General features: G+C 42.4%; 2 protein-coding genes across 2 annotated transcripts; both read right to left on the reverse strand.

Moving 5' to 3' along the window:
* Positions 1-461: 461 nt before the first annotated feature.
* Positions 462-11,797, reverse strand: LOC306743164 (acylamino-acid-releasing enzyme; the record flags this gene model as incomplete). The annotated part of the gene is made up of 21 exons (XM_079225655.1): positions 462-760; positions 944-1,050; positions 2,630-2,732; positions 2,861-3,054; positions 3,290-3,378; positions 3,633-3,713; positions 3,799-3,882; positions 4,024-4,156; positions 4,449-4,549; positions 5,499-5,550; positions 5,867-5,961; positions 6,412-6,472; positions 6,559-6,680; positions 6,774-6,811; positions 7,070-7,161; positions 7,260-7,394; positions 7,611-7,720; positions 7,923-7,998; positions 8,088-8,163; positions 10,573-10,708; positions 11,677-11,797. The coding sequence occupies 21 exons, from the start codon at positions 11,795-11,797 to the stop codon at positions 661-663; spliced, it is 2,106 nt and encodes a 701-aa protein (XP_079081781.1). The 3' UTR covers positions 462-660.
* Positions 11,798-12,696: 899 nt separating this feature from the next.
* ifrd2 (interferon-related developmental regulator 2) lies at positions 12,697-22,603 on the reverse strand (the record flags this gene model as incomplete). Its single annotated transcript, XM_079225573.1, has 12 exons — positions 12,697-14,359; positions 14,537-14,629; positions 15,961-16,089; positions 16,243-16,377; positions 16,507-16,615; positions 16,758-16,936; positions 17,256-17,309; positions 17,955-18,112; positions 18,229-18,353; positions 18,516-18,600; positions 18,769-18,885; positions 22,561-22,603. 12 exons carry the CDS (start codon positions 22,601-22,603, stop codon positions 14,279-14,281), a joined length of 1,308 nt encoding a protein of 435 aa, XP_079081699.1. The 3' UTR covers positions 12,697-14,278.
* Between the last annotated feature and the right edge of the window lie 1,416 nt (positions 22,604-24,019).

The raw sequence follows: 24,019 nt of genomic DNA on the forward strand, positions 1-24,019 counted from the left end.
TTAATGTGTTTAAATGTATCTTATGCTGACTGATTCACCCATATGCATTACATTTTGTTAAAGAGATCCAAAACATCCTTATACAAATCACAAAGCTGTATGATAAAAGGAAAATTATGAATGGAAAGAAAAACTGCCAGATAGAGACTGCCATCTGCTGGACATTGTGCAGATCACATGTATCGTATAATATCTTTGCCAGCCTGCTTTGTTTATATATTTGCAGAAAGATATTGTAAGACTGCAGACTTGACTCAATCTCAACCGGTTTAAAATGTAAGTAGGAATCTTGGGATGTGAGGGAAGAGTAATATCAAATGTATTTTATCATTGTGGGGAAAAAATTAAATGAATGCATTTGACGGTGATACTTAACATGACTATGCATTGACACAGGTGTATAAGATATTTGTTTTATTAAATGCTTTGATTTGGAAACATTTTTACAAAATTGAGTACATTGTCACATATAAATAGATGGACAGTTTGTGGCTGTCAAAAAGGCAGAGGTGTGTTCAAGATTGACAACTGCTGTGATAGTGAACTAATTTATCCTCTTTCATGAGCAACAGAACTCCTTCAGCAAAGCTTCATCACAGTGTGTGCGTGTGTGTGCGTGTGTGTGCGTGTGTGTGCGTGCATGTGTGTGTGTCTGTGTGTTTAGAGATGCTGGTGCAGCCACAGCACTGTGTTGAGGAAGCAGTCGGCCTGTGTGTCCACTCTGGACAGAGAATGTCCGTCTTCTGGAAACCACAACAATCTGGATGGACAAACAGAAAAATGCTAAAATATTCAGTTGTAATCATCACAATCTTTGTCTTGGTGAGGTTGAGGGGGGGAGATGACAAGAGTGCCAGCCTTGGGCTGAGTTAAAATCTCAGTTACTTTGATCCGATTGTCCAGGTGTGTTTATTGGGTGCATTTCATGTATGCTCTGTTGTACCTGACAGGTGAAGCTCTGCTCTTCAGGGCTTTATAGAGCTCCAGGCCCTGGTGAGGAGACACTCGCCGGTCTCGGGCCCCCAGCATCAGTAACACTGGAGCCTTGATCTACAAACACACACACAGATGAAAACTCTTATGAAACCAAGTGTGTGTCGGCCCATGACGATGTCCTGTGTCTAGGAAAATAATGGCTGGATTTTCATGTCAATTTGCTATGAATTTACTTAGTCCTCTGAGTCAAAATATCCACTTCTATAAAATAAATATAGTAATCTAATGGACAGTTTGCCATGGAACGGAGAACACGTTTTCTATTTTATGACCTCTTCTTTATTCGGCAAAGCAAACTACATTTTTTTGAGCCACAACTGATAATGCTGTAAGAATACCAAAACTATGACATCCACTTGCAAAGTTTGGGGTCTAATGAGAATGTAATTGTCTCGCAGCGGCGAGTGAAGATGTATCTCTTATTATCGAGGCAGAATGGAAACTAGAAAAGATCTCCTCCAGGTTTTTGACTGAATGAATGCAAACTACAATCGTCTAAAACGTCTAAACCACAAGCGTATCGGATGTATTTTTAACTTGCATGTCTCACGCAACAGTTTTGATCTGTGCAGCTGTCTGCACCGGCTTCGTGTCTCAGCTGTGTTTCAAAGGCGTAACCGCGATCTGAAGCGTTTTAAGTTTCAATTTATTTTTCTAAAACGTGCACGCCAATACAATACCCATTAACAAGGCAATTAATAAATACATTCATCTACATTTTGCAACCAAGGGCAGAGCAATGTGTGCTGCGCTCCGTCCACAGACCAGTTTGTGACGCCAAAGACTCTTTGCAGCTGGGAAGCAAGACGCAGGAACTTCTTGGTATTGGAGTATTGTTGCTGTGTTTATTCATGGACAGACTGTAACCTACGCTGTATATTACCTGCCACTAAACAACTTCACTGCGAACCTTTCATTCTTCTCCAACTGCCAACAGCTGTCTGCCTTGAGTGAGCGCAGTCACCATCCCTCCCTCCCAGGGAGGCAATAACATTGTTGAAAACATTTCAAAAAGAATAACAAGAGGTTCCTTTAGCATACAGTCATAAATTAACGCAAAAAAATATTAGGCTGATGGGTCCAGATGATGCAACATTAGCTGTGGACAGATATACACAAGAAAATACAAAGGCACACATACGCTCGAACACATAATCACTCCGCTCGGCTTCTGCCAATCGGCTTGTAGCTCCGTCACTGCGAGCTAAACGCTCAACAAAGTCACGACTGTTTGCTTTCCTGGCTCCTCAATGGTGGAATGAGCTCCCCATTGACATCAGGACAGCAGAAAGTCTCTACATCTTCCGCTGCAAACTGAAAACACATCTTTTTCGACTATACCTTGAATAAAGAAAGTAGGACGGTAGTAGCAATTAAATGGCACTTACTGATAGCACTTTGTAGTTTTGCTTTCTTGAAGAAACTGTACTTCCTTGATTCTTGTTGTTCTGAGTTTGTACTCATGGTTGAATGCACTTATTGTAAGTCGCTTTGGATAAAAGCGTCACCTAAATGTAATGTAATCTCCTCCAAGGTGTACGACTGGTGAAAATAATAACCTTTATTTAAGAGTATGTCGGTTATCAGTACATTATGATTAAAATACTGTATTAAAAGTTGGTGCGTGTCTGACCTGTGCAGCATGTGTGATGGGTGACTTCTCCAACATGGCAGCCAGGGCTTCAGCAGTGGGTATCTGGTCATACGAGTACTGAAAGCCCACACTGGTGTAACGCCTGAAGACACAGAGAGAGGATGAGAACATTCAAGTGCTCTGGATGTGTTGCAGTGGAGCTACAGCTCACATGTGTGTGTGTGTGTGTGTGTGTGTGTGTGTGTGTGTGTGTGTGTGTGTGTGTCTCACCAGTCTACTATGTCACTGGTGCCCAATAAAGTAGCAGCATTAATGACAGGGTTCCTGGCCGCGCACACTCGGTAGAACTCCGGGTACTGACCAACCAGATGACAAGACAGGAAACCCCCGTGAGAACCACCAATCACAGCCAAGCGATGTGGGTCAAGGGCGATGTCTCTCTGCAGCGCAGTACGCACTGCGGTCTGGGTAAAGACAAATTAGTTTCAGTTCCAGGGTGAGAATGACCGTTTCATGGATATGGAAAAAAAAAAGGTTTGTCAGCCTTCTACCTGCCAGCAATCTGTCCTTTTACCACCAGGATCCTTCTCTCCAGTTCCAGTTCTCGATATTTAGAATTCTCAAATATTTCACAGTTTCTTCCTACTAACATGTTTGTTTTGCCTACCTCACTCTATCCATGAATGTGTTAGCCATTACCTGAACATCTTTTACGTCCTGGCTTCCAATATGACCGATCAAGGATAAAATGCTGTCCTGGCCGAACCCCGTGGATCCCCGGTAGTTCACTAAAGAGAGACGGAAAGAGGGAGAGAGAGGGAAGACATCTTTATCAAATAGACATGGAAGAGCCTTTGATCATGTGGATTGAGGAGAATTTCTATTTAAATTTTTAAGTAAAACTAGATTTTCTTTTTATCTTTGTAAAAACTGTTTTTACACTGATTTGGTATATGTCACACAAAGAAGATACAGGACACTTTTACAGTAAACTAAAGTCTCCATCTCCATTTCAAGTGTGCGTGCATGCGTGTGATCTCACCCATGAGCACAGCAAAGCCGAGTTTAGCCAGTCCAGCTGTGGTGCAGTTCCACTCTGCTGGGAACTGGGAATGAGGGCCACCTGGAGGCGCAAACATCAAAATAAAACCACAATATAAATCAAGCAATACATTTCAACACGTCAACACAGATAAGTAGACACAGACCATGGATGAAGACGACCAGAGGTGTCTTGGCTTCATTGGGGGAACGAGACGGTTTAACCAAGACAGCCCCGAAGTCCAAACCAGCTGAGGAGAGAGAGTCACCATAGTGGGTTTCATATTGACAGAATGATTGATCTTCATCATTTTGACCCCCTGTGTGTGTGTGTGTGTGTGTGTGTGTGTGTGTGTGTGTGTGTGTGTGTGTGTGTGTCTCATCATGCTCACAGTAGTGTGTGTTGTCCTCCTCTGGTGGAGGTGTAACATCTAGGACTGTCCAGTGGAAATTAAAGGTCATGACGGGCTGCTGCAGAGTTTGCCAAGCCACAGCCCCCCCTGCTGACGGCAGGAAACCCACCCTCTGCAAACACACAAACACACACACAAACACACACACACAAAATCACATGTGGTTCATTCAAAATAAAAATACAAACGAATACATTTTCATCTGAATGATCTTCTTTAACAATGCAGTAAACTGAATTTTAGCATAACGCTTGTTGCTGTGTCTCTCATTCCTCGGGGGTATGTATGTGTGTGTGTGTGTGTGTGTGTGTGTGTGTGTGTGTGTGTGTGTGTGTGTGTGTGTGTGTGTGTGTGTGTGTGTGTGTGTCTGTCTGTCTGTCTGTCTGACTGTCTGTTTGTCTGACCAGAGTGGGCGGTGTGTTGGGGCTGGAGCAGCAGACGACCATCAAGTCCTTCTGGACTGTCAGCAGCTTCCAGCTGCCATAAGATGGAAGATCAGAAAACCCTGCAGAGGAGAAAACAACAAAGACAGTAAAGACAGAAAAGAAGTGAGGAAGGAAAGCCAGAACATAGTCAAGGAACAATAGACGGAACACAACACAGAGATGAAGATCTGGTAAAAGGTTTTAAAAGGGATTTTGAAATGATGTACCCATATTAAATTGTACATGCATTTATTGATGATATTATGTCCAGCAGTATATCCAAGTCACACATGTAGACGGTATGCAGGAGATGCATTTGAACAGTTAAATTGTCTTAATTGTAAGTCTACTTTGCTAGTAACATTATGCTCAGGCTATAAAACCTACATCTGATTCCAGTAAAAGCAGTTTATCCTTACTACTGTGATGAAATGCAGTAATCTACAAATCAAACATGTCTTTCATTTTTTCGTCATCTTTGGCGCTCAGGAGCTCCTGTGGGGTTTCTGCAACTTTTGACTATTATTTTTGAAATTCCCCGATAGGATTGCAGTGGCAACATTAAACCTGTTGATTTTGTCGTACCTTCCTGTTTTCTCTTGTAATCCTGATGATGAGGATGAGAAGGTGGAGGAGGAGGGACAGGGGGATCAGGAAGTAGAGAAGGAGGAGGAGAAGGAGGAAGAGGAGGTGGAGGTGGAGGAGGAGGAGGAAAGTGAGAGTCAAAACATGGGGGAGGAGCTGGAAGTGAAGGAAAAAGAAAAGGGGAAGGTGGAGGTGGAAGAAGAGGGGAGATGGGAATATGAGGAAGACCAGATGAAAGAGTAGAGAGAGGAGCAGCAGGAGGAGGAAAAGGAAGAAAGGTGGGAAATAGCAGAGGAAGGGGAGGCCAACAGGGGGAAGGAGGAGGTGAAAGCAGAGGAGAGAGATAAGATAGAGGAAAAGGGGGAGGAGGAGGTGGGAAAAGAAGAGAGGGAGATGAGGACAGGAGAGAGGGAGGGGGAGGTGGAGGAGAGGATGGAGTCTTACTATCAGAGAGGGAGGTAACTTTCTTTGATCTTCTGTCGACCATAAAGAGATCCTAAGAGAGAGAGGGAGAGTAAAGGATTCATGTAAAGTGTGTACACAAGGTCATGATGAACACAATAATAAGAAAACATGTTCACAAAACAAGGAGACTGATAGCACTCTCATGTCTGAGTTGATGAGCTGAGCTCAGCATTAAGACTCAAGAGGAAAACAGAAGCCTCGCTCGCTCAAAGAACCTCTGAACCTCACTTATCTACACACCCTGGGATTTTAACATTTTTACTTGTGTACCGATGACACAAATGAGGCAAAGTGTGTTAATTAGCGATCAGAGACAAACTATCCCTTAGATACGTGTTTTTTTTTACCTTCCAGTTTCTCCGGGCGCTGCTGAACACCACTCTCTGACCGTCTGCAGACCAGCAATCGAGCGGCAGAGCTTCATACACTCCTGCAAACTCCCCTGAAACCAAGTGACGTGGATACAATTCATGTTTTACCTTCGATTTTATATACATCTTATATAAATGCTGCTCCTCCACCGAGCACTCTCACACGCCCCATATCAGCTCTTTGATCCTGCTTTGTTCAGGGCTTCATACATTTTACTGCATTTTCGTTGGACGTGCCAAATTTTGTTCATTCATGACCAACTTCATCGAGCAAACATAGACAGTAACTGCAAAACTGGACATTTAGCAGGTACTCATCAAATTGAACATCTACATTTAGCATGATACCATTTGCTGAGCACAGCTGAAGTTGATAATACATATCCAACAGTGACTGAGACATTTCACATTACACATACATGTCAATCTCACGGAGACACCAGAGGAAAAGTCAGAGGAAACAAAAAAAGAAACAAAACATAAAACACATTGCATCGCTAGTGTAACAGTACGTAACCCACCAGTCTGTGGTGTGTTGACAACATCCAACAGGGTGGACGTCCTCCTGCTCCTCAGGTCCAACTGTGAAGGATTAACAGTCACTGTTAACAAAACCAAAACTCTCTCTCACACACACACACACACACACACACACACACACAGTGTACCTGCTGCAGACTGAGGCACTGGTTGTGAGGTCCGAACACTCGACCCTGCAGGTAGATCAGCGTGGAGCCGTCTGGACTGAGTCTGGGACACGACACTGACAGGTTGTCCCCAGACAGACACTCTGGTTTGGAGGGAGGAGGAGTCAGTAATCAAAAGGAGCAGAGTGTGTGTGAGTGTGATGAATTAACAAAGACACAAAGACGAATGTGCTCACCACAGTTTCCATCCAGGTCGAGCTTGAATAATGCTGACCTGAAACAGAATATTAAGTCAGAGACAAAAATTGATACCGTAATGTACTGCTCTACAAAATCTTCAGTCCTACGACGACCAAATAAATTAAATGTCTGACATCGTTACTGCTTTTTACTGTTCAATCGCTGCTGTTCTCCATTCTCCTTTTCAGATTTGATTCAGCACATCTCACGCGCGAGAAAATGACACCAACATACTGTCATAATAACAACGATAATTAACTGATCTTTGTATGTTGCAAAGCATCAATCTGACCTGCGGTTTGAGCAGAACCGCAGTCCGAGTCTGAAAGGTTCGTGGTACCAACCGACAAGAAACACAGACTGACTGCTGGGAGCCCACAGAGCCTGGAGGACAACACACACACACACACACACACACACACACGCTTTAACATAAAGATCCTGTGGTGTCAGGAGAAGTAGCTGAACGCCTCTGTCCTCACCTGTCCAGGTGAGACGTTGCGCGGGACGCCCTGCAGGACGCTGACAGAGCCGCTCTGCAGATTCACCATGCAAATCACCGGGACGCTCTTATTGGTCAGAGACTCGCCCCAGTCTTCGCAGTACACACTCCTGTCCTGTTTGGGCACAATCACACACATAGACAAATAAGTGTCACGCACACACTACCTTGTTCCTGTGTAGTTAATGACATCAATGTCATTTTTGTTATTTTTTGGGCTGAATAATTTATTATATAAATGTTATATCCTTCTGATGTATTTAAAATGTGCATGTTATTAATTTTGATACACAAAAAGAGCACGTCTATCTGGTGCATGTGTGTGTAATACCTTCCTGCATGCAGATTCCCCATCATGCTTTTCTATTGATGTGTTCATCTTCTCAGCTACATACAGCAGCTTGTTCTCACACTCCGACCATGACAGACAGCCAAACTGGGCTGAAAGCACACACACACACACACACACAAATAGGTTTTAACATAAACACGTGATTACAAAATAATACAAGTGTACAAGTGCCCACTTGGTAAACAGAAGTGGAAAACAGTTTGACAGTTATGCTCAGCTATATTTTTGAGTGATGATGCATCAGATTTATTTCTCGTTGGGGAAACAAGAACCATGAAACGTCCGTCTCACCGTCATCGTACACTCTGCCGTGTTTGTTGAGAGCAGTCAGGTTGAGGCATTTCCTGAGGCCGTGGTGGTCCCATATCTGAACGGCAACAAGCAAAAAACCACAGCGGTCTGTCAGAATGCTGCAGCAGAGATCTCACAGAGGACACTGAGGTCTGCTTCTCTCACCTCGAGGAGCTGGTGGCCACTTGTTTCCCTGACAACGGCCCTCAGGCCTTGAATGGGCGAGAGTCCACTCAGCACCCTGACGAGCGGAGGAGAAATAAAAGCTTGAAGCCAAACTCAACACCAGGATGAGAAGAAATGTTTCATTGTACTCTCTGCTTAAATTCTTAAAAATAATAATAATAAAAAACCTTAGATTCTTAAAAAAATAATAATACGAATAAAAAACCTTTATTTAATTGTTTTATTAATGCCACAGTGGGGATATTATTATCTGCATTTTACCCATCCTTAGTAATTAAGGAGCAGTGTGCTGCTGTGAAGCACTGGGGCTTCAGTATCTTGCTCAAGGACGCTTCAACATGAAACTATGGGGAGAACAGGGATGAACCGCTACCTTGTGGTTTCAGGACGACCACTCTCCCCATGAACATGAGAACTTTACATAATTCCAAAGTACAAAGTACTAAGTACACGGGCATACAACCTCATTAATAAATACATGGCGAAATGCCTGTACTTTCATGGAAATGTTTATGTTACGCCGTTAACAGGTTACGCTTGCGTCTCAAAACAGAAAATAGATCTAAACTCAACATTAATTGAGAGCGGCCGTATCAAATCTACAATATAAATATGTGTAGAGCACACAGCGAACAGCGGACACACACAGAGAGAGAGAGAGAGAGAGAGAGAGAGAGAAAGAGAATAAGTTGCGTGCTTTTCACAATGGGATTTACTGCTTTAAGCTATCAGTATTTTAAGCAATCAGCGATCACTGCCTAACAGTTCATGTATTTGCAGGTCAAGACAAACAGCCTGCGCAGCTCCATAAATGACGTTTCTGACTTTGCATATCGAGGCTCTGGAAATATTCTTCCGAAAGCCTGAAAAACACTGCAGTGACAAAGCCTGCACACTTTGTGGTTGTCATTAAAACTAAATATTAGTTATTTTTTGAACGGATATAACTTTATTTTCATTTTTCTAACAAAGTGATAACACTTTTTGTTTTCCTACCATCATTGTCGTGGAAATTATTGTTAATAATTATTGTGAGGGATAATTAACATTGATATGTGATCACTTCACATATATTATTATTATTAAAAGGTGATCTGTGCAACTTTGTATCAAACAAGTAGCCCTTCGTATTATTTTGTACCCTTGAAGTAGCTCTTGGTTTAAAAAAGGTTGGTGACCCCTGCATTAAGGTCTCGGAAGGTATAAGACTGTTGGTAGTTGTAAAAATAATAATGAAGAATAATCAAGGAAACCTTGCAAATGAATGCAAAAACCACATGATGGAAATGCTACTTCTAGGGAGACAACATTGACGGTACGATAGTCTTTTTGTGTTCAGTTAGAGTTCTATTTAAAATTTAATGCAATTTGTGCATTCAGTTAATACAAAAATATTTACTGTAACATTTTGGTCTACGTGTCTTATTTTATCGTATTGTTATATAATAATAATTCATTCAACGGGACCGACCCGGCAACCAGACCCAGCAGAGTCGGCAGCCGAACCCGGGCCGACATATTTCTTCTGGTGTGCCGGCTTCGGGCCGATGCTGGCCTCGGTTAGTTTCGATTATGGCCCAATGCCGGAACCGTGCCAGTGTATTCGGCCCGATTCCATGCCGAGTCGCAGCCGATTCGGCAACCGGGCGCGGGCCGACAGTGTTTCTTCCAGCATTCCGAGCCCATGCCGGTTCTGGGCCAGGTCGTTTTGACTTCCTGGGTGAAATCCTTAAACTATGCATCTGGGCATCTCACCAGATGCCCAGATGAAAATAGTTTTTCTTTGTATTTGATTATTGTTTATTCAAGTGTAAAAATATTGTACATGGATTTATATAAATGTAAAAATAGATGTAAGCAAATTGTTCTGTTACTATGACATAAATCTATTTAATTTAGGGTTAAGAAACCCACATTACTTATAAAAGATTATAAAAGATCAAACTTAAAACAGAAGAAAATAACAAAGACAAAGATTACACGCACGTTATTATGGGGCAGTGGTTCTGAACTGCTTAAGCTAATATTAGATAAATAAAAAGGTCGGGAATGAAGCGAACTATCACAAATAGTAAACTCATGCAAGTAAAGTGTGTTGTGAAGCAGTATTGAGGAGTGTGAGTACTGCACTATGCTGCATAAAAAATTCCCTTCAAAATAAAAGACCCGTCACTCACTGAAAACGGGTCTGACACAATTGCTCTACGAGGTGCGCCACGATTTAAAAACTTGTTGTGGCAAGCTGCCACAAAAATTAGTTGAGTTATTGAGAGGTGCCACAGGAAGTGCCTATATGAGGTGCCGGTGCCACGATTTGAGCTTACTCCTACTGCAATAACAAGATCTTTGTGAAATCTCAATGGATTTTAGGGTTCAAATTTACAAAACATGAACTTTCTGTTGAACGTGAGGATTATTCAACTCTTTCACAGTATTTTGTGAGTGTGAGTGTGTGTGTACTTACTCTCCAGACACCGGTACACAGGGTCCTGGTGGGAGGACGGTCCTGATGCTCTTGTGGTCGTTGCCGTCTGTGATCAGAGTCCACTGCTGCAAGTAGCGAAGTCTGGAGCCTCGGACCAGGTCGCTCTGACTCCACTCTGAATGTGAACACGGTGACAAGTTCTCCAAGTTGGGTTATTGTTCAACTTAAAAATGTCTTCCCAGAGACACATCTTCATTGCATCTCTGTAATAACTAGAGGATGCTCGTAAAAAGTATTTTCAGGCCCATCTCCAGTCAACCCTTTCTGTTAAAAATGTTGGAACTTTCTGTTGCCTTATTGCCATTAGTAGTAGTAGCATTATATTAATGTAAATAGGATATTTAAACAGCCATACTTGTATAATTTTGCTTGAATTAGTGGAAATTGGTCATGTTGAACCCCCAATCTAATGTACTATGCAATATCCTATCAGGTACAACTGTCAGGTTGATGGGTGTTCAGCACAGGGAAAAAGATGGGTTTACTCTATAAACCTTTTTAAGCCCTTAAGACAGGATCAGCTTGATATCTATGGCTCATGGTCTATCTTCTCGACCTGACTGGTTAAGGCTCAAAGAAGTGTGGAATCATCACAAGGCCTCGTCTGCCAACCAGCAGGTTTGACAGGGTTGGATGAGTATTTAAAGTAAACAGTGAAATAGATTCTTTCAGCTATAGCCATAGCCTACTGCACATACACACATCTTTCTTTATATATATATATATATATATATATATATATATATATATATATATATATATCTATATATATATATATATAGATATATATATATATATCTATATATATAGATATATATATGTATATATTCTATTTTTATAAATATTTGAGTTGTATGTTTTTAGAGCTCACAGGAGAGCAAAATCAAAAATGTTCTGTTGATGAAAAAAATTGACTTATTTATATTCATACTTTTCATCATGATGTTGTAATGTTACACCCCTCTGTATGTTGTTTTTTGTCTTTCACACTTGTTTGGGCGCTATTGCCGTGTGGCACCATGCCAATAAAGCTCCTATATATTGAACGTAAAGAGAGGGGGCGGGACAGAGAGAGGCGGTCACCTGCAGTCACGCTGTACGTCCGGAGCTCTGGGAGCTGCCCCTCCTCTCTCAAGTGGGCGGAAACTGGCACAGGGAGGCCGCTGACCTCTCCGTACACCGCGGTGACTCGCCCGGGGTCCATCTGTGTCCGTGCCGTGCGCGCGCGCACAGAGCTCCCGTTAAAAGAACCAACCCACCACACTTGCACGCTCAACACGTGCGACTCGGACAGAAGCGTCAAACCGTTAGCAGCTGCTCAGAGGGTTCAGATAGTCGCGTGGCTCGGTTTACTGCAGTTGCAGTTATTAATGTATTATTATTATACAACACTATCGCCTCTCCTGGACCTGATTCAACGATGGTTCCGCTGTCAGAGCCTCCATGTTGAAATCCCGAATGGACGATACCACTTTGGCTCCGTTTGGAGGGGTGTAGTAGAGAAAGCTGACCGCAAGGGGGCAGCGCACCATCACACAGATGGTCATTCTCAATTATTGTTGTAAATATTTATCTGTTACTGATTCATAGTGGATGAAGTGGTTTACAACAATAAGTCTTTGTGCATGACTTAAATCATACTTCCTGATAAAATGTGCATGTTTAAAGTAAACCCTGAGTAGTAAGGAAGACTCGTCTGTATGCTGGTCTAACTTTTTTGATAATAAAACATCTGTAATGCATTATAGACATACTTGTGAGTTATACATCTGCATGAGTACAGTATTATGATGCGCAGTATCATATGCATTGCTGGTCCCTCACTGCCTTTATGTTCAAGCATCATTGTGTATTATATTGTATACATTGTATAATTATACATTACACTGTACATGTATTATCACTGGTATAAAGCTTTATAATGTGATTCTAAGTTAATGTAAGTGGTCATTGTTTGCTTTCAGTGAAGTGAAAAACTCAATCATTAAATCTAAGACCAACAAACTAAAAAATTAATGTTCGCTTTACTAATGACAACTTTGAGAAACTTGTAATCACATTACAATGGATTATTATGCAAAAAATTACAAAAGACACAAGAAACATGCTTAAATAGTCTTTATTTCGTTTGATCCATCTTCTGTCCATGTGCCATAACAGCAGAACCACTGATGAGTCAAGTTTGGTGAAGCTGTAACATGAGGGCCTGATCCTGGACTTCATCCAGGGGGGTCAGACCCGGTTCAACAATAGGAACTGTGAAAGCTTATGAGAGGTTTTCACCAAGCTGCTAAAAGTTCCCAGGCAACTGTTTTAATGTAATAAAATCAAAAACAGCTGACCACCATTACAAACAAAACCAGCTCTGGTTAGTGGCCTGTATGCATTTACTGCTCATCAGAGGAAAGTTCATCCAATGATTCAAGTACACATCTTACCATAAATCTCTATGCAGTCCTTCTGCAATACATGCACATGGCATGAGCCAAAAATATACATGATAAAAACATAATACATTCTCATCATTGGTATCCCATTATTGTCTGTAAACAGTTCTTAGCGGTTTTAAAGTTTCTTAAAATTCACACAGTACTGATTTTATAATAAATTACAATTATCCACCAGAAATTGTTAGAAACTTATTTTTCCTAATAAAAAAAAAAGCAATAGAAATATGACACCATAACTTTTTTTTAAGTTAGGCATCTTTTGTTTGTGTTTTTAGAAATAAAATTCAATTAAAACACATACACACACACACACACACACACACAACACACATTATTTTAGGTCGCGTTGTTTGGAAAGTCAGTTTCTGGTTGGGCAGACGGAAGTAGCCGCTCTGGGTGTAAAGAGAGAGGATGGCTAAGAGGACAATGAGGCATATTTCGCCGACAGGAAAAGAGGATTTCCAGAATATTCATTGTGGCGTTTTTTGTCTTTTTTTGGTCACAGAAGTTGATGCTTGAACATTAAACTTCAGGGATTACTCAGGACTGATTATGTCCACGAAGAGCAGCTTTATGTGGAAACTGAAGTCAAGAACAAAAATTTAAAAAAAGACTTGCGTGACCCGTCAAGCCACCAGGCAGCAGTTTAGGCTGAGTATCAGAAATGAGTGCATCAGCACCATGGAGGGTTTTCAGTGACCGTAACATGGACGCTTCCTCAGATCTCAAATGCACCATAAAGCCTCAAACTCTTTTGAGTCCTACATAATACTTCCCTTTCCATATCTATAGATAAAACTATTAAAAGAACCTTTTTGATACCTGGAGATAAAATGTATTTTACTCCTGTGTAATGAAGTTGTTTCAATCCCACGCATTAAAAAAAGAAAATATTTAGTATTAAATAACAGTTGATATCAACTTTGAACCACTAACTAGGATTTAAAAAAGGTAAATATGCCGATTGAAGAAAAAAAAAATGGATGGGGAAAAAACAAACGTCTGCGAGGAGGAACAGTGAAGTTGCCTTCGACAGTAGGAGCGAAGAAAATAAATGTCGGCCATTTTGAATCTGGAGAATTAGTTTACAAGTGAAGAGAACGAGTGAAAAGCCCTGTTAAGAGTTTGTTGAGTCTTTATGTTTGACAGCTGAAGTGTTGAAGGCATCATTTTGCGTCCATCTCACTAGAGCCCAAGGAGTTCCTTGCATACCATCCATTCACGCCATCGTCCTCTCACATGACGTCAGCCCGTTTGTCCCGGACTTTGTTCCTCTGTTTAGTCCTGGCCTTGAAGGCAGCCGAGTTGAAAAGATGCTGTCAAAGAAAAAGATTAGAAGATGAGTGCCACAACATTTTACTTATTAAACTGTAAACAGTTGCCTTTCTGAATTTTGCAGCACATGCAGCTGAATAAGGATCGCAATACTAAAGAGACACACACACACACACACACACACACACACGATTCAAGCGCAGAAGAGATGAGGTTACCTTCTCAAATCTAGAGATCTTGTTGCCTTTGGTCGTAGCATCCAGGATGAGGGGAGGGCCGAGGCCGAAGATGTCTCTCAGGAGTGGGTTGAACTGCACCAAAGCAAAAACACTCAAATTAAAGACATGGGTTTGGAGACAATAATGTCCATAATAAGAAACTATCGATTTTGCTCAGTTTGTGTTCATGTGATGGCGAGACCTTCAACAGTAAAAAAAAAAAAAAATACAAAAAATAAAACAATTGTTGGGAAAAGAATTAGTGGATCAACTTGACAGCTTTGAAAATCTACTATTCTACTTTAACAGCCACTAAAATATGGAGAACTTAATTGAAAAAAACTGAAAAAAAAAAAATGCTGGGCGTCTCGTTGAGTGTTTGTGCATTAATGTTTAACATTTTTATAATAATCGAATAACGAGGCAGTGGGATGCACCCACACATATGTGGTGCATGTATGGGTGTGTTCATCAGCATTTATATTCTTATTATAACGCTATACGGAGGTAATGCAGAGCAATCACATGACACGGTTTGCACAGTTGCAAGTGACAGAACATGAGCAGACAGTGAACGAGGCGGCAGCAATCAAAGTCATACTTATCCCTACTGGGGCACTAACACGGCATTACTCCTGTGAGAACACACCAAACTACAGGGCTCCAGACTGCGACCAACTGGTCGCATTTTGCGCCTAAAATTAGACACAGTGCGACTAAATTTTTCATCTACTCACGCCTGCGCGACCAGTAAATTTCCTTTTTTTTGTTGTTGTTGTTATTAAATATTGGGGGGGCGAATGACCACTGTGATAGGCTAATGTGTGAAAAGAGGCGGGTCTTGGGGGTTATCGCGTGAATCCAAAGATTTCACATAGCGGTGTCTCCTGTAAACAATGGCGAAGCGGACTATCACAATTCCTGGCCTGAACAAAGACATCTCCTGACAGATTATGGTGCAGAGGAGCTGGACCTCCTGCTGGACCACTTCTCCCCCATCCTAACAAGGTTGTGGCTCAATCAGGCTCAACGTACAAGGAGGCCTAATTACAAGGGCTGGCCAACACAGGCACCTTATCCCCCACCAAGGGGCGATCTTTTGTAGGAAGTGTTAATGCACAAGTTATGTCTACAACTTGTTCTGTTGTCAGTAGAGCATAAATATTCATTTTGTATTTTTAAGCTGTATAACTGGTGTATGTTATTAAAACTATTGCACAAGTTTATAAGATTGTAGTTTATGCATTTATTGTCAAAGTATTTATCAGTAATACAGTGAAAATGATAGAAAAACTTTGCAAGTCGATTTATAGTGTGCGCCCCTAAATTTTCTGCTTGCGCCACTGTGCTCTTAGTAAAAAAAGTTAGTCTGGAGCCCTGAACTATTTATTTTGGAGTACACTAAAGCCGCAGTGTTTCCTTACCTGTAGATGGTGTCTGACTCCGGACTCCAGGATCTCTTTGAAGGCATCGTAGATTCTCCTCCTCATCCAGCTGTCGATGTAAACGCTCTCGACTCCAAACTGGATCTTCTCCTCGGTGAAGTCATCGTTCTGCAGGAGAAGAAAGGAAAACATCCCAATGTCAAAGCGAGGGCGCAACGTGAAAATGTATTTAAAAAATAGATGCATGTTCAGGAACAAATTTATTGATACAGAAGTAAAATCATTCATTACAAATATCATCAATGCAGCTGTGACACTAACCTCGATGTAATGAAGCACATCTCTGAAGACGGAGCGCTGTTTCCGCCGGTCGTTCTTGGCTCGATGCTTGTTGCCGTCTGTGGCTAAACTCTTCAGACATTCACACATACTTTCACTGTCCTCCACCGCAAATTCCTACACACAAGTGACATAATTGTAGCAAACAAATATGACAATAAAACCCCCAAAAAATAAAAACAGAAATGGGTTTAATGGTAAAAGAAGTAAACAATGGTACTCAATTGTCTGTGTGTGTGTGTGTACCTCATCGACCTCTCGTCTGAGCTCCACCAATAGGGCGATTGTCTCTCCCACTGCTATCCTGTAGTCGACATCACTGCTCTCCAGACACGCCTGCAGTTTGGGGAGGTGACTGCAGGGAGGGCAAGAGAGGGAGAGAATCACTGCTGGATTCGTCAAAATGTCCCGAACGTGAAACGTAACAGAACTAAAGTGAAGGATGACTTTACTCTTTAGTCCACACGGATGCATTCATTTTAATTTGTTCCACTCACAGGTCCAGCAGCACGGTCAGCCTCGACGCAGGGCAGAGGGTGACCAGCAGCGACCAGGCCTGCAGGGCGGCGTTGTGCAGGGCTGGACTGCCGGGTTTGGGTGTTGGCAGCGTTCCCTCTCTGTTGGGGTAGGAAGACATGAACACACTCTCCAGTAGCGCCAGCGACTTGATCAAGTCCTGGAGAGGAGGGGGAGCAGAGAGGGAGAAAATATAATGAGGGATGAGAAGACTAACTGTTGACGTATAGCAACACTATTGATAAATATGACTATTGTCTTATCCCAGCTAATAGAGCCGACACAAATTTGATAAGATTTTATCTGGAATTTTTCAGAAGGCTTTTGTTGCCTGATATGTTATATTTTATACATTAAGTAGGCAACAGGTTAACAGAAACCCTGTGAACCACTAGCGGGTCAAACTATTTCCCTGTAGCCCCCCAGCAAGAATAATGAGATCATGATGGATTCAGACTTTGAGAGCAAGTTGTTCTCACCTCGCCTTCTTCAGAGGTGGAGACGTAACAGCACATCCCCAAAGATCTGGCACACTGATGGAGAAAAAATACAATTATAGTCATGTATTTAAACAAGGACAGAAAGTGAGAAGAGGGAATTCCCCTGATGCAAAGTTTGCGACATCAGAACATGTATGACCATTGCAATCGAGTTGCTACCACAATCCTAATGCAATTTGTTTCTTAAATAACCAAGTCAACCCTAAATTTGTTACGGTTTGTTGATGTTTTCTGTTTAGGGAAAACTCCAAAGTGGTAAATAACCTTGTTTAGACAACTATTGAGATTAAAAAAAGAAAAATCACTGTGAAATTGTGCATATCACTCAGTCCTGTTGGCCTATATGTGTTGCTCCAGAGTTCCCAACCCTGAGAGTCCAAAATGCCAGCTGTTAATGTCACAATGTGGGAGTGGTCCTCAAAGGCCCCATAAACACCATCTAGAACAGAGCCGTTGATAAGGGCGGTATCAACTGCAGTGTCGTGGACAGTCCACCTTACAACGGAATTTCTGAACTATGAATCACTTGACTTTTGTACAACAATGGAAGTGAGCATGAGGTCAGCTGGGTGGAAGAAATGCATTTCAGAAGTTGCACTAAATCAACCAGGAGCTCAACCAGATGTTTTTGATTTTCTTGTTGCCGTTATTGTCACAGTGCCTAATGTGATTACTCACACTCTGGCGGGCTACTACGCTGGCAGTGTTGTCAATTAGAATTGCGGTGAGGATGGGGCGAAGCATCGTGAAGCCCTCCTGCGCCTCGTCTCCGCCCCCCAGCTGGATGCAGAGCAGGGTGAAGACTGTGGCTGCCGCTGCCTGCTCCTCTGCGCTGCCTGGAGGCGAAAAGAAGGCTTTTTTCATTCCTTTAACTGCAGTTGTTTTTGACGGCGTTTCTGTGGATTTCAAGAGGATGAAATGATTCATGCACCAGCAGGTTACTCTGTCGTACCCTTTTTAAGGCTCCTTTCCAGGCAGTCGGTGATGGTGAGGCGTCTCTCTGTCAGGAAGTCGTACAGCACTCGGGAGGAGAAGGCCTGCCGTAACGACGTGAGACCTGCGAGACGCGTCTTGCTGCTGAGGGACACCGAACACGGAGAGGAGACCATGGTCTGTGTTAATATCTCACGATCTGGTGTTGCACATGACTTTGCATGTCTTTCTGTTCATTCCTGACTATTCCCATTGCATACCATTTATAATGACTGGGTGAAAGCAAAAAAACAAACATGAACTCACCTCTTATCCATCAGGTTGTCTATACACTGCTTTAGTTTGTCTTCTGTTTCGTCCTGGGCCGTCTGCTCATCTACTGGCTCCCCTCCTGTGTTGGGCAAGTCGACACACAGGAACTGTATTCAGTTTTAATGCATCAGTTTAGGGTCATGTGAGTTTTACACATACAAATGTCCTTTGGTGAATGTATGCAGTACCTTTGGCCATCATCCAAAATAAATAAGCATGTATGTATTATCTGCATTTATGTACAAACCTAAGCCCTCTTCCAGCACAGAAGTGCACTCGCTGGCACTGCTGCCATGGCTGAGAATATCAGACGTCAGTTCCTCGTCGCTGGCACCGGACTCTCCCTTCACCCCATTTCTAGTACCTAGGTACAGAACAAAAGACAGATGGGAAATAGTGAGGCGAGAGAATAATACGAGAGAAGGGGACACTCGGGAAAGGACAAAAAGGCAGAAACACCTGACACTGGAATGCCATCATTTAGGAGACAGTCTTCTTCTATGAAGCATGGAACCACCTACAGAGACACTAAAAGGTGTCGATACAAGACCGATTCTCACAACTTCAGAATCGACTCCACCAACTTACTGTATATAAATAACAACGATGCTATATTTAAACTGTAATAAGACTTGTATCTTGGGAAGCTACACCTCTGCAGTTTGCACGATAAGACAAAAAAAACACACCCTGTTACACAAGGATGATTTAAGTATATTTTATTTCTCGTGTCATTTTTTATATCTGCTCTCCAAAATGCCTCGTCATGATTTACTATCAATCTCATATCACACAGGGGCTGATTATCTCCATGTTAATAATCAGGGCATAATGACATAAGGCGGTAATTTGTGTTTTATTGTTCCCACACAGCTCGACCCTGTGTCTAAGTAGACGGGGTGTGTCAGTTCTTTACACTGAGTCCGAGCCAGGCAGGCTAGGCTAAGCTAACCCTGAGGTTACTGCTGGCGCAGGACTTTCTACTGTGGGTGGGATTACTGGAGACCAGAGTGACCATTCACTCATTCAGTGTGTACAATCCAGAATGGTCAGACTGCAACTGTGTGTCCATGTTCAGGTCAACCAGGACAGTCAAGTTCACTTTTAGTGTTGCAGCAATGCCGCATGGAAGTTGTAGTGACTTTATCTGTGAAAAACATAATCAGACTACCTACAATAGGAGCAGACTCAATGCCCAAATATAACATAAATGACAACTAGCAACATTTTGTGTGATTTCATTCAGCTAAGTCCACCTGTGCTCACCTGTCTACAGGGAAGAACTAAAAAGCAGCTAAATGAGTAAATGGAAGACAGACTATTTTTGAGCACATGTGTCAACTAAGAAAACCAAATTATAAAGCTGTTGTCCGACTTGCTATTCTGGTTTTTTCTTTTAATTGTCAAAGTGAAGCATCAAGGGTGGAAGCTATTTTCAGCCACATGCTAAATGCAGCTGAATGTGAGTATTTGACAACAATGGCAATCACACAATTATCATTTAAAAAAGGCACTTCTGCATTCTCCTGAAATTGCTATTACGAGGGAAACAGTGACAGAAGCAGTAAAATGTAGTACACCTGTTTGAACAACGTAGCTTTAACCCCTTCACATTTTGTTTGCTGCTATTTTTTTAATATTTTACAAATTGGATCATCAACATCAGTAGCTGGGTAATTAAATCGGGCCTGCCCACACACACGGCACAGCCATGGCACAGCCATGATAAGTGTGAGCTCCCTGCCACGACTCACGTGTCGTCTCCACTTTGAGTGATTGCTACGAAAGCAGGAAGTGGCAAACAGCTCCGGCTGTCAGTGCCAGAGGAAGAGGATCTGCTGACAGACAAATAAGAAGACCGAGCCAAAGGGGTGTGTTGGAGTGCCCTGATTATGGCCTTGTAGTACAAGCTGGAAGACTAAATTAACCCGTGAACTCTCCACAAGGTGTTGCTTAACTACAACTTCATAAATGTAACATCAGATTATGTCTTTAATGTCTCTTAATCAACGAAACATCACTTGTACACGTGTTGAAAACAAATAAACACATGCACACACAGGGCAGCTGTAAGGCAATGTGCGATGGGAAAGCCACAAAGAATAATGACGACACAATTACAAAAGAGACCCAACTCCTCAGTTTCTCGTGCAGTGAGGTCATTTGAAAACAGTGTCAAGAATGTTACACTGGCGTGATAGACACTTTATACACGAGAGAGAGAGAGAGAGAGAGAGAGAGAGAGAGAGAGAGAGAGAGAGAGAGAGAGAGAATAAAGGCACTCCAGGAAGCAATGACTGCATGACTCCAAACTTTTGGTGTCAGCCCATGTGAGAAAAAATGGTTTGGGTGATCAGAAAGATCTCAACCACAATGGCGCGATGCGTGCACACTCGGACTCAGGCAAAGTATACGGTGATGATGCAAGACTGGGGGAAAAGTCAGCCAGTAATAAGTGAACAGTTTGATGAGAAGATCGATGTAGGTAAATTTCCTTTACAGCCGTTTGTGTTTTAAACAGCCATCAAAAGCGTTATGGTGGGGGGCGTTAACTCGCCGTGTTTAGGCACGACGACTGAAGAAACTCAAACAATAAAGTGATTTTGCCAATATGCTGCAAAAAAAACAAAGAGGCTGTGGGAAAGTCAACCAGTCAGTTAATACAGCAAGCAACCTGGGCAGGTAATGTATGAGGGAGGAGTTTACACTTTTCAGGTGCAGCTGGAAAAATAGCACGGTGGGTTTAGCGTGAGAGAGGCTGCTGGGTTTCACTGCATGCACTGTGGTGAGGGTCAAGAGCTTTGGAGCAAGCCTTACGTCAGACACAAAGCCAGGGTCAGGGGGTCGAGCGTCAGGAGTTACCTTTCAGCGAGGCTTTAGTCGACAGCTGCAGCTGAAGAACCTCTTGACGAAGAGAGCCTGGAGATGACGTATGGACGGAGTGATGAATTGGCGGGTGGGTAAAGGGTGTACAGATTGGAGCAAGAACGGAGGACGGATGTATGAATGAATGAGTGAATTAATGAACGAATGAGTGAATGGAAAGATAGGTGAAATCCATGAATGACCATGATGGGAGTAGAAAAACATCAGAAGTGAGCACCGCTTTCCTAGAACTTTGTATTACAAAATACTGTTGCATAACAAACAATACTGTAAGCTCAGAAGCTTTGAATTAAAATTATAAAACATTGATGAGCAGTGTTTTTATTTTTCTGGGGCGTCTCTATTTTTAATCTGGAGCACTATTAGCCGAAATCTATATCTCTCAAAACCCCTGTATGTGCAGTGTGCGTGTATTTCGAGGCTGGCACGTGTGCGCCTGCCGGAGACGTCACTCCATACAACGTGAGGGGGCTGCAACCGTTCGCCTTATACATCCACAGCTGTAACGCCCTTACAGACACACGCGCGTGTCCGCAACACGACTGTACAACGCACGAAAAACCTGCAACTGGGACTTCCGAGCTGCACGTAAACGCATCATGTGTAAATTAATGCACTGAAAAACCCGTCGGTTGTTGTTGCACATGTTGCTCCTTCTCCAACACAAGTTTCTCCAAAGTTACGTTACTTCTTCCAAAGTGGCACATGGTTGCTAAAAATAAACGTATGGTCAATCTTAACCCTTCAAGTGTAGCTTTAGCCTTTAGTCGCGAGTAGAAATCACCGGTTGCCCGAAAACGAATCACCCTTTCAGCCATTCTTCTTCACTTAGGCTAGGTTATATAAACTCAGTAAAGTGAGTGGCCACAAACACAACAGCAGCGCTTTAGCGGCCTCAGTGTTAACCACATGGCTTTGTTGTAACATGGCAGTCTGAAAAACAGTGTACATCAAACAGCTGAAGTTATGAGGAGCCACACGCTGGGACGGTATCGCGGTTTTAATCCCGCCACGTGGGAAAGACAAGAGACCCCAAACTACTAACGTGCCGCTAACGTCCACAGTGTACATTCACCAACTGCCACGTTCAGCCGTTAGGTTAACTACATGGCTGCTGGTTTCTCGCCAGAGACCGGGTTACTGTTGCTCTTACCCGGCTTGCTGGAGCCACGCTTCCCTTTTTTCTTCCGTGGCATGTCGAGCAGCGCGTTGATCCACAGTTCACAACAAGGCTAGCCGACGGTTAGCTCGAGAAAGTTAGCCCGCTTCCAGTCAAGCCGTGGCGGCGGCGGAGGGGTCCGGGTCTGCTCTCCGTGGTTCGTCTGGCCAGCCGGGTAAAAGCTCACCAAGTTACCCTCTCTCACACGTTGTATTGACCCTCCGGCTAACGTCCTTCACGAGCTCCAAACACCGAGCACGTTTGGCAACTCCCCGTTTTTCCCGGACAAGAGACTTTTTGGCGGAAAAAAAGTAAACTCTATTCAACGGTTTCCCTACTGTATTACCTGTGATTGTCCCCCGGTAGTCTGTATCTAATACCCGATTGCGAGGGTGAGTAATTTCCAAAATGTTTGGAACGGGGTTTCGAGCGTGCTGTCGTCAAGCCCACCATCTTCCTCTCGGTAACTACTGGTCCAACCAGCAGCCGGGGTTGCCAGTTTGGGTTTGCTGGCATCCCCCGTTTCCGGTGTCGAAAACAACCCATAGACGTGATGCACGAAGCTCTGGTTTCTGTTCAGTGATTAATCTTAGTCGAAAGTTTGAGTGAATTAAATCGGAATTATAGGTAAAAAGTAAATATCCTACTGAGACCCAGCCCATTCATGTGTGTCCTCTGTGGTGGACACTTTGGGTTTGCATCTCTCCTTTTACTCATTTGAATTACCCTATTAACTCGTGCTGTACTCTAAAGAACACATCCTGGGATTTCCATTGATACCACATGGTAGGGGTGGGATGATGGGAACTTCCTCTTTCTTTCGACACAAGATCAGCCAGAACATTTTATGGAAAGTCAAAGGGAAAGTCACATATTGCTAAATTATTTTATTTTTTACTATGATATATATATATATATATATATATATATATTATTGTTTATTAACATGTCATGAATGATATATTTAGTTCTGAAGCATTTAAGTTATTCGTTTATTTAAATAAGTAATTTTATGAATGTCAATTATAGTGGACACCAGGACAAAATAAGACTCAGAGACAGACAGGGAAGAGCAGGAACAATGTTGTCCTCTGTGGGCTAGGAGTAGCACTTAGGCCGATGTTTTATTCCAATGATGCACTACGACCTGACTGCATTTAATCCAAATAGATTTGTCTAAGTTTAATTATTATTCCTGTTATTAGCTTTCATTTAATGGCGTTATTTTCCATCATAATAGTTTCACACCTGTGCTACCTGGGCTTCTATACTGTCAAGATGACTCTACAACCCGTGCAGACTGGAGTCCAATTCAGTACTTTTTCAAGTACATTGACAACAAAGTATTTGAAGAATAAACAGCATTCATTCAAAGATGAATACTTATTTTGTTTTATAATCAAGTTGAAGGTATAATTGGTTTAATATCACTCTATAGCCATAATTTGTTAGT

The sequence above is a fragment of the Taurulus bubalis genome (assembly GCF_910589615.1).
Source record: "Taurulus bubalis genome assembly, chromosome: 11".
In the NCBI taxonomy this organism is placed as follows: Eukaryota; Metazoa; Chordata; class Actinopteri; order Perciformes; family Cottidae; genus Taurulus; species Taurulus bubalis.